Source organism: Platichthys flesus, chromosome 6 (genome assembly GCF_949316205.1).
Source record: "Platichthys flesus chromosome 6, fPlaFle2.1, whole genome shotgun sequence".
NCBI classification, from domain to species: domain Eukaryota; kingdom Metazoa; phylum Chordata; class Actinopteri; order Pleuronectiformes; family Pleuronectidae; genus Platichthys; species Platichthys flesus.
In genome coordinates, this window is record NC_084950.1 from 1,099,675 (window position 1) to 1,110,017 (window position 10,343).

At 49.6% G+C, this 10,343-nt stretch overlaps 1 protein-coding gene across 1 annotated transcript; it reads right to left on the reverse strand.

The window, feature by feature from the left end:
* Positions 1–9,040: 9,040 nt before the first annotated feature.
* On the reverse strand, positions 9,041–10,324 carry LOC133954726 (E3 ubiquitin-protein ligase RNF170-like). The gene is made up of 3 exons (XM_062389205.1): positions 10,162–10,324; positions 9,942–10,061; positions 9,041–9,485 (listed from the first exon to the last, which is right to left on the reverse strand). Exons 1-3 carry the CDS (start codon positions 10,203–10,205, stop codon positions 9,149–9,151), a joined length of 501 nt encoding a protein of 166 aa, XP_062245189.1. The 5' UTR covers positions 10,206–10,324; the 3' UTR covers positions 9,041–9,148.
* Positions 10,325–10,343: the final 19 nt, after the last annotated feature.

Here is a 10,343-nt window from a genome sequence, read left to right on the forward strand (position 1 = left end):
CCATATATAAGGCCTTTATTCAAATTACAAATAACCCTTGCTGCATATTGTTAATAATGAATCTTATAATTGTTCTGAATTCTAACTTTTGGTATTAAACTATCATTCCCATAGAGTCATTCACAAATATGTTTCAAGCAGCTGTCTGATAATGTTCTGGAGGTCGGACACAGTGACTTTGTTGACATTGTTTTGTCTCGTTGTTTTGGTTTCGAGGATCCTAATGTTTACATCAACAGGACATTGTTTGAATATAGCAGGAACATCATATTCCTTTCTCCAATGGCCTACATGGCATCAGCTGTGTCAAGGCCTTTCATGAAGAGAACATTTTGCTTAGCAACTATCAGAGTAGTAGTAGCGTCACGGAGAGCGGCTCCTTGTCACTTCCTGGATTTCTGTGCCAAGAGGGTCGGACATGCCTGTGCACCAACAAGGGAGAACCAAATTGATTTGCGGTGACTCCCCTTCAATCTTTCATAACCAATCATATTATATCTACTGTTATAACTATATCAAACCCCTTTTGTTCGGGGCCATTATTAACTACCTATTGCTAACTGATTTAGCCTAGGCTGTGATAATTGTCCATAGCTATGTTGTTCAACTTTCATTGCATCTCAATAAATATTTAAATTGGACCAGTCCGGCTCTTCTCTTGTTTAGGATAAACCAACACGCCTGACAAATTCTAAATGTTTTATTGTGAAATAGATGCAGGGCTTCATAGTTTGAAGTACTGGTATTTATTTGAGTACACAGGAGTGTACTCAAATAAACTCAAGGAAATACAGTGATCACATCAGAAACCTCAGGAAGGACAAGAGTCTCTCTCTCTCTCTCTCTCTCTCTCTCTCTCTCTCTCTCTCTCTCTCTCTCTCTCTCTCTCTCTCTCTCTCTCTCTCTCTCTCTCTCTCTCTCTCTCTCTCATTTCCAAATCTACACTGAGACAACTCAACTACATTAAAGTTAATTAATACAAGCTTGTAAAAGTTCATGTGTCCTTCAACCCCCGGCCACTAAGAGAAGGAAACTCAACATCTAGAATCATGTTCACGTCATAAAGGCTGGAAATGAATCACAGAGCTTTATAGACAGTAACACTGAGAGCACATCAGTCAAAGCTTGAAGCAGCTCTCTGTGTCTTCACTCAGTTCTATGGCTTTGTGCCCAAATGAAGGTCAAACACAAGCTCTTCAACTTTATATTCACTTCAAAACTCACACAAACCCAGTATGAAGTTATATGTGTGTGTGTGTGTGTGTGTGTGTGTGTGTGTGTGTGTGTGGGTGTGTGTGTGTGTGTGTGTGAGAGTGTGTGTGTGTGTGGTTGTGTGTGTTAGTGTGTGTGAACCTCTGCAGGTCGATGTTCCTCACACCTCAGCCAGTGAGTCCAGAGCTTTTCTGGGATCCACAGTGAAGACTCTCGACTGGTTGGTGACCACTGCTGTAACGTGTGATGGTGAAAACACGTTGTGTTATTAAACACTTGATGAACAGATGAAGATAAAAAGTGAAACTGTGAGTTAACTCTGTTAATTAGTCCTTTGAAGGCTCTTTGATCCAGACCTGCTGTTCACATCTGTCTCTGGGATCCGATCACATGACGTCTGTCACCAGGTGTGAACTGACAAACTTAGAGTCATGTGATCAGCAGACGGATGTTAACAGCAGGTGTGAGAGTGACACAGTGAAATAATAAAGATAAATATATATAAATATATATATTTTTATGCATTAAAATCTATACTAAATAAATAAATAGTCCACATTAATGTTGCCCTCATTAAATATTAATAATATAGATAAATATGAAATAAATAAATATAACTATGTATTGTAAATGTATAAATAGATAAATAGTCAATTAAATTATTAAATAAGTGAAACTGGTTCAAATCTATACATGTAATTAACTTAAATTCAGTTAAAACCCATGTAAAGGATTTAATGGAGAAATAGTTAAAAATCTGGTGACTAAAAAGTGACCCTTTCCCTTTAAGGGCGCTTTCCCCTTTAAGAGAATTGGCCCTGCGCAGGTGACAGCAGGTGACAGGAACAAGAAAGATTAGAAAAGGGAAAATTGGAGGGAAGACAAGAGACCAACAAACGAGACCACTAGAGGAAAAATAAATAAGAAAGATAGGAAGAAGTTATACAGCTGAAATCAAGTGTAAAAAGATATGTGAAGACCTGAAGGATATACCAAAAGTTTGTTTAAAAGTGCATCACGTATTTGAAGAGGTTCGGTGATCAGGCGAACCTGGGAGGAGACACCTGTGTGTGTGCGTGTTGGAGCAACAGACCGCTAGGAGGACCGGCGGAGTCCGTTTTTAAAGGGCTGACGAGAAAATCCCTCCCACCGTCGGATACTCACTGCCAGAGTGGTAGGAGTATCGGTATTTTCTTTATATTTTTATTTTTGAACTGAACTGAATGGATTTGGATCTTTATTATTTATTTTGAAAAGACAATCACCATGAACTAAAAAGAGAATAAGGGAAGAAGAGTGAGCTCCACTCATCCAAACCCTCTTTTATTTATTGTTTGAATTATGTGTATATATGTTTATTAAGTTCATTTTGTTTATAATATTTATTTTTTGTCTAAATGTGTTTACTAAACTGCCGGCTTAAATTTAAAGTACCTGGTCTCTGGCTTCTTTGTTTAAGCTTTCACCCCACTCCTTAGAACCTACACAGCAAATTGAGAAGAGTTGAACTCTTGGTGTTAAACTAGACATACACTAGTAGAGTTAATTATACTCCGCGGAGCACGTTAAACTGCCGGAGTTTTGGCAGAACGACCCGGCGCCGTGGTTTCTGCACGTCGAGGCTCTTTTCCATCTGCGAGGAGTAACGGCAGACGACTCCAGGTATTTTTTGGTGGTTGCGGCTTTGGACCAGCAGTCCACCCGGCGCGTGATGCAGCTCCTGCGAGCCCCGCCGCAGCGCGGAAAGTACTCCGCCCTCAAGCAGCTTCTCCTCCGGCGCTACAGCTTGACAGCCGCGGAGAGAGCGGACAAGCTACTGTCGCTTCCCGGTTTGGGCGATGGTTCGGCAGTGGACCTGATGGACGAGATGCTGTCGTTGCTGGGCTCCGAGGATGATGGTTTCCTGTTCCCGCACATCTTTCTGCGCCAGCTCCCGCTGCAGGTGCGCGCAGCCCTCGCCAACTCTTCTTGCTTGGCGGCCGGCGACTTCCGTGGATTGGCTGAGCAGGCGGACCGGATCCTGCTGACTTCGAGGAACGTCTCCGTGCAGAGTGTGGCCGTGGAGTCCTCGCAGCCGACGTTGGAGAACGAGGTTCCGGCATTGACGGCTGCAGTTTCCACCCGCAGACAGCGCGGACAGCTGTGTTTCTTCCATCAGCGCTTCGGCAGCAAGGCGCGCCGCTGTGTTCCTCCGTGCGCGTTCGAGGCACCGGGAAACGGAAGAGCCGGCGCTCGGTAGCAGCCGTGGGCGCTGGCGATCAAGAGGAGTTGCTGTTCGTTTATGACTCCATATCAGGTAATCAGTTCCTGGTGGACTCCGGCTCGCAGAAGAGCCTTCTCCCTCCGGCAGCTACGGACCTCTCGGCCTGTGGCAGTGGTCCGCGTCTGACAGCGGCTAACGGTTCGGCTATAGAGACGTTTGGTACCAAGTCTGTGACTGTGTGTTTCAATGGACGCAAATTTCTGTGTGACTTTGTTGTAGCCTCCATTACGGTTCCTATTATCGGAGCAGATTTTCTGTGCACTAATGGGTTGTTAGTGGATGTAACTAATCGCAGGCTCATTGATGCTGTATCTTTTGCGTCTTTTCCGTGTCAGACAGGGGGGCCCGGGCCGTTGACACATGCTAATTTCGCGGCGTCAAAGGATGTCTTCCAGCGCTTACTGGCGGAATTTCCTTCGCTGACAACGCCCGCATTTTCTGCCGCGGTTACTAAACACGGCGTGGAACATTTCATTCCCACTGCGGGTACGCCCGTTTTCGCACGTTCGCGTCGCCTCGACACCGTGAAGTTAGCCACCGCGAAGGAGGAGTTTGCTACCATGGAGCGTTTGGGGATCGTTAGGCGGTCCAACAGCCCGTGGGCTTCGCCGCTCCACATGGTGCCCAAGGCGGACGGGTCTTGGCGGCCGTGCGGTGACTTCCGCCGTTTAAATAACATTACGGCCCATGACCGTTATCCCATTCCGCATGTTCAGGATTTTTCAATTCGTCTGGCGGGCATGACAATTTTTTCTAAAATCGATTTGGTGCGAGGTTATCATCAGGTGCCTGTGCGGGCAGAGGACGTGCCCAAGACTGCAGTCATTACACCGTTTGGTCTTTTCGAGTTCCTGCGAATGCCGTTCGGCCTTAAAGGCGCAGCGCAGACATTTCAGCGCTTGATGGACTCGGTGCTACGTGACCTCGCGTTTGTTTTCGTCTATTTGGACGACATCTTGGTGGCCAGCCCGTCGGTTGATGAGCATTTATCGCACCTTAGGCAGGTTTTCCAGCGCCTTGATGGGCATGGTCTCATTGTGAACACAGCCAAGTGCCAGTTTGGGCTGTCTGTCATAGACTTTTTGGGCCATCGCATTTCGTCGCAGGGTGCGGTTCCTTTGCCCTCGAAGGTGCATGCAGTTGCGGATTTTCCCCGTCCAGTCTCGGTCAGGTCGCTGCAGGAGTTTTTGGGCATGGTAAACTTTTACAATCGTTTCTTGCCTCGTGCGGCCCAACTCCTGCAACCGTTGTATGGTGCTTTGAAGCTTAAGAAAGCTAAGGACCAGGTTGACTGGACCCCTGTGAGGATCCAGGCTTTTGAGGGGGCTAAGGCTGCCCTGGCTAACGCGGCGCTTCTGGCGCACCCCGCGTCTCGGGCGCCTATCGCCCTCACGACCGATGCTTCGGATGTGGCTGTAGGTGCAGTTGTTGAACAGCGTGTTGCGGGTGCGTGGCAGCCCCTTGCATTTTTTAGCCGCGGTTTGCGAGACAGTGAGCGAAAATACAGCGTGTTTGACCGGGAACTGTTAGCGTTGTACCTGGCTACGCGTCATTTCCGTTTCCTGCTCGAAGGCCGCCCTTTCACAGCCTATGTTGACCACAAACCATTGACGTTTGCTATGGCGAAGGTGACAGAGCCATGGTCTGCTCGCCAGCAGCGCCATCTAGCTGCGATCTCCGAATTCACAACAGACATCCAACATGTGGCGGGTAAAGCGAACCCGGTGGCAGACTGCCTGTCACGGGTGCTGGTGTGCCCTGTGCATCTTGGGGTTGATTTTTCAGCACTGGCTGCCGACCAACCTGGGGACCCGGGTATCGTTGCACTGAGAGCTGCGAGTACCGGTCTGGAGCTGGAGGAGGTAGTGGTGCAAAATGGTGGGCCTGCCCTCCTTTGCGACGTCTCCACGGGCCGCCCCCGCCCGGTGGTGCCGGTTGCTTGGCGCCGTCGGGTCTTTGATATGGTGCACTCTCTTTCTCATCCGGGTGTCCGGGCGTCGGTGAAGTTGGTGTCTTCGAAGTTTGTGTGGCCTGGCCTTCGCAAAGAGGTCAAAGAGTGGGCGGCCACATGTGTGGCGTGTCAGCGCGCAAAAGTTCACCAGCACACTAGGGCGCCCCTCGAGCCATTTTTGATTCCGGCCAAGCGTTTTGATCATGTGCATATCGACCTTGTGGGGCCTCTTCCCCCTTCCCAGGGTTTTACACATCTCCTTACCATGGTAGATCGGACCACTAGGTGGCCAGAGGCGGTTCCTCTGTCTTCCACGACATCTGCGGACGTGGCACGCGCTTTTCTTTCAGCTTGGGTCTCACGTTTTGGTGCACCGTCTGATATCACCTCTGACAGAGGCCCGCAGTTCATTTCGGATCTCTGGTCGGCGCTAGCAAAGTCTTTGGGCACACAGGTTCACCGTACCACTGCCTACCACCCCCAGGCTAACGGTTTGTGTGAACGTTTTCACCGGTCGCTTAAGGCGTCATTGAGGGCTGCGCTCTCAGATGCAAATTGGTTGGATCGGTTGCCGTGGGTGATGCTCGGGTTGCGCTCGGCTCCTAAGGCTGACCTGGATGCCTCGCCTGCGGAGTTGGTGCTCGGTCAGCCGCTCCGCGTCCCAGGGGAGTTTCTGCCTCAGAGCTCGGCCCCCTTTCCGGTTCCTGTTGCGCGTCCTGCGTCACAGGCCGCTTGTGCACCGGTGCCCGTGCATCATTTTTCTCCTCGGTCTTTCGTGCCAACGGATCTCGCGACCACTCGGTTTGTTTTCGTGCGTCACGATGCTCACCGGTTTCCCCTCCAGCCCCCGTATGACGGCCCGTTTAGAGTGTTGGAGGCGGGTTCTAAAAGTTTCATTCTGGACATGGGCGGGCGCAGGGAGCGCGTTTCGTTAGACAGGCTTAAGCCAGCTCATCTGTTGGCTGGCGAAGAGGTGCTACCGGCCCGGGTTCCCCGTCGTGGTCGCCCCCCTTCTAAGACCCCTGTGTTGTTTTCTCCAGTTGTGCCTCCTGATCCTGTGCCTGTTGTGAATGATGTCCCTTCTGCCTGTTCCACCCCTGCGTTTGCGGACGGGGGTCGGCGTAGCCGTTGTGGCCGCCTCGTTAAACCCCCTGAGAGGTACTGACTGTTGTCCCATTTTTTTCCCTCTGGGTGTTCGGGGGGGGGCTGTGTGGCGTGCACTCATGGGTGTGTCCTCTCACCCAGTGGGTTGATGGGTAATGTTAGAGGCTGTAGCTATATATACTTCCCGTATGGGGAACATGTGCTTGTTCTTCCTAGCTACTGAATAAACGACAGTAAACAGTACCTGCGTCTCTGCCTTTCCTTGTCTTGCCACAATATCACTGTTTGGGGAATTGGCAACTTGATGCAGTGTGAGAAGGGGGAAGGGGAGGGGGCGCGGGGGACAGTTCACTTCTGGGTCTCCCAAATGCAGTGATTCTCAAACTGTGTCGCGTGACCGGGGGTGTCCCTGTACAGTGTTGTGCGGGCGAGTGTGTGTGTGTGTGTGTCCAGACAGCACACACACAGGCTCCGCCCTCTCTCATTCGCTCAGAGACAAAGTGAGATCAGAGCTCGTTCCTGTGAAGCAGCCGGTCAGTGACAAACAAGACACGGTGTTCAAAAACCAACTTGAAAAGAAAGTACGATGAAGCCTGTCTTGCTCTTGGGTTCACAATGAATGAAGGAGGACATGAGGAGATGCGTCGCCCCTGCACACAAACACACACACGCACAAAAAAAAACACACACACACACACACACACACATGTTATTGATCATGTCTGGACTCACTCAGCCTTCCTGCAGTTCCTCACAGCTGGGATCAGTCTCCATCGACCCTGGTCTGATGTGTTGAACTTCTTCAGGTCCAACTCATCCAGAACCTCCTCTGACATCTGCAGCATGTAGGCCAGAGCTGAGCAGTGGATCCCAGAGAGTTTCTCCTCTGATCTGTTCTCTGACGTCAGGAACTGTTTCATCTGCTGATGAACTGAGTGGTCGTTCATCTCAGTCAGACAGTGGAAGATGTTGATGCTTCTGTCAGGAGAAATGTCATCACTCTTCATCTCCTTCAGGTTGTTGATGACTCTCTGGATGGTCTCTGGATTGTTCTCTGTCAGACCCAGCAGGCCTCCTAAGACTCTCTGGTTGGACTCCACACTGAGGCCGTGAAGGAAGCGAACAAACAGGTCCAGATGACCATTTGTACTGGTGAGGGATTTCTCCATGGCTCTCTTCAGGAGGTCATCCAGGGAGAAGGTGTTCTTATATGTTCCCAAGAAGTTTTTGAGTTCTTCTGTGTTCCTCTCGGTGTAACAGTGGAACATGTAGACTGCAGCCAGAAACTCCTGAACGCTCAGATGAACAAAGCAGTAAACTGATTTCTGGAAGATCACACACTCTCTTCTGAAGATCTCAGTACAAACTCCTGAGTACACCGAGGCCTCTGTGACATTAAGATCACACTGCTCCAGGTCTTCTTGGTAGAACATGATGTTTCCTTCCTCCAGATGTTTAAGTGCCAGCCTCCCCAGCTTCAGGAGAACGTCCCTGTCAGCCTCCATCAGCTGCTGTGGAGTCGTCTCATGTCCCTCACCGTACTTGTTGTTCTTCCTCTTTGTCTGAACCAGCAGGAAGTGTGAGTACAGGTCAGTCAGGGTCTTGGGCAGCTCTCCTCTCTGGTCTCTGGTCAACATGTGCTCCAGAACTGTAGCACTGATCCAGCAGAAGACTGGGATTTGACACATGATGTGGAGGCTCCTGGACGTCTTGATGTGTGAGATGATTCTGCTGCACAGCTCTTCATCACTGAATCTCCTCCTGAAGTACTCCTCCTTCTGGGCCTCAGTGAAGCCTCGTACTTCTGTGACCCTGTCAACACATGAAGGAGGGATCTGATTGGCCGCCGCAGGTCTGGAGGTTATCCAGACGAGAGCCGAGGGAAGCAGATTCCCCCGGATGAGGTTTGTCAGCAGCACGTTGACTGATGACCTCTGTGTGACCTCAGACACAAGCTCCCTGTGGTTGAAGTCCAGAGAAGGTCTGCTTTCATCCAGGCCGTCAAAGATGAACAAAGGTTTACAGACAGTGAGCGTCTCTGCCGTGAGCTTCTGTAACGCTGGATGGAAAACATGGAGCAGCGTGAGAAGACTGTGCTGCTGGTCCTTCACCAGGTTCAGCTCCCTGAACGAAAGCACAGCCAGCAGACCCACATCCTGGTTCTCTAAACCCTCTGCCCAGTCCAGAGTGAACTTCTGCACCGAGAAGGTTTTTCCAACGCCAGCTACTCCGTTGGTCAGGACGACTCTGATGCTGCTCTGCTGGTCAGTGGAGGCTTTAAAGATGTCGTGGACCTTGATGGGAGTGTCCTGGAGGATCTTCTTCTTGGAAGCCGTCTCAAGCTGCCTCACCTCATGTTGAGTATTAACCTCTTCACTCTGTCCCTCTGTGATGTAGAGCTCAGTGTAGATCCTGTTGAGCAGGGTTCTACTTCCTGTTTCATCACTTCCTTCAGTCACATGTTCACATCTCCTCCTCACACTGAGCTTATGTTCATCTGAAACCTCCTGCAGACCACGATCTGCTGAAAGACAAGAAACAATGTGAGAGACAGAGAATCTGAGAATCTGCTGATTGTTTTCATCAGATACAGAAAAACTAGAGAAAATAAAAGCTTTTTAACTTTGTGCTTTTCTAACGATGTTAAATGTTGATGCTGTATGAAGGAACAAAATAAAACCACATGTGCTGTTGTCAGAAGTGAAGACATCAGCAGACACATGTACAGTGCTGCTCTGACCGGCTGTCTGACCTCCAGCTCCTGTTCTGGATCTTTGTCCACACTGGGGACAGGAGGAGTCTCCTGAAGAGCAAGACTGGTCCCAGTATGAGGTGATGCACTGTCTGCAGAACCAGTGTCCACAGCTGGTGGAGACTGGATCCTTCAGGACGTCCTGACACGAAGCACAGCAGGACGACTGCTCCTCCTCAGGAACATGACTCCTCTTCCTCTCCCTGTGAAGACATGTCCTGATAACTCACATGTCGCAGTCACAGGTTGTCATCACTTCTGTCAAGGAGGTTTTGTTTTCACCCAGTATGTTTGTGTGTTGGTTGGTTCGTTAGTGGGATTATAAAAAACAACAGATTACCAGTAAACTTGGTGGAAGGTTGTGGTCTGTGAACCAGATCGGGGAGGGGGGGGGGGGGGGGCTCTTTCACAGACATGTTCAGAGGACTGATGTTTACCAGTGTGTGGAATTTGGTGCAGATCCAAATCCAAATGAGTCTCTAGTGGATTTCAAAGTGGTTTCATAAGGAGCGTGTTGGTTCTTGGTGGAGGTCTGAGCTCTTTGAGTGATTCTGAGAGATTAGTCACCAACTTCAATGAAGCTGTGTCCTAATGCAGGGGCCACACTAGAGGAAACTAGATCCTCTTCAGAGCAGGTCCCAGTAGAAACAGTCTCTTACTCTGTGGGTGAGGGTCCAGGTTCTTTACTGAAGACTAGAGGATGATTCATGGACCGGTCACTCTTCAGAGACAGACAGCTGGACCCTGGAGACTCTGCTCTCAGTCTGTGGTCCTGACCTCTGCAAACACAAACATGTTTTTATTCAGAACACATCATTCACTGGTTCATTCTGTGAGGATTCAGTTTGGAGCTTCACATGTTTGTAGCAGGTCTCTTACTTTGTGGTTGAGGGTCCAACTTGCTCTGAAGTGTCCTCGTCCATGTTGCACCGGCTGCGGCTCAGTTGTGGTTCAGGCCACGCTGCTCTTCTAGATATTCAAGGTCTGGTCTATTTGCTTCTGGTTCTGCGCTCAGTTTACAGCAGAACACAGTGAAATGATCTTTCACCAGTTTTAATTTT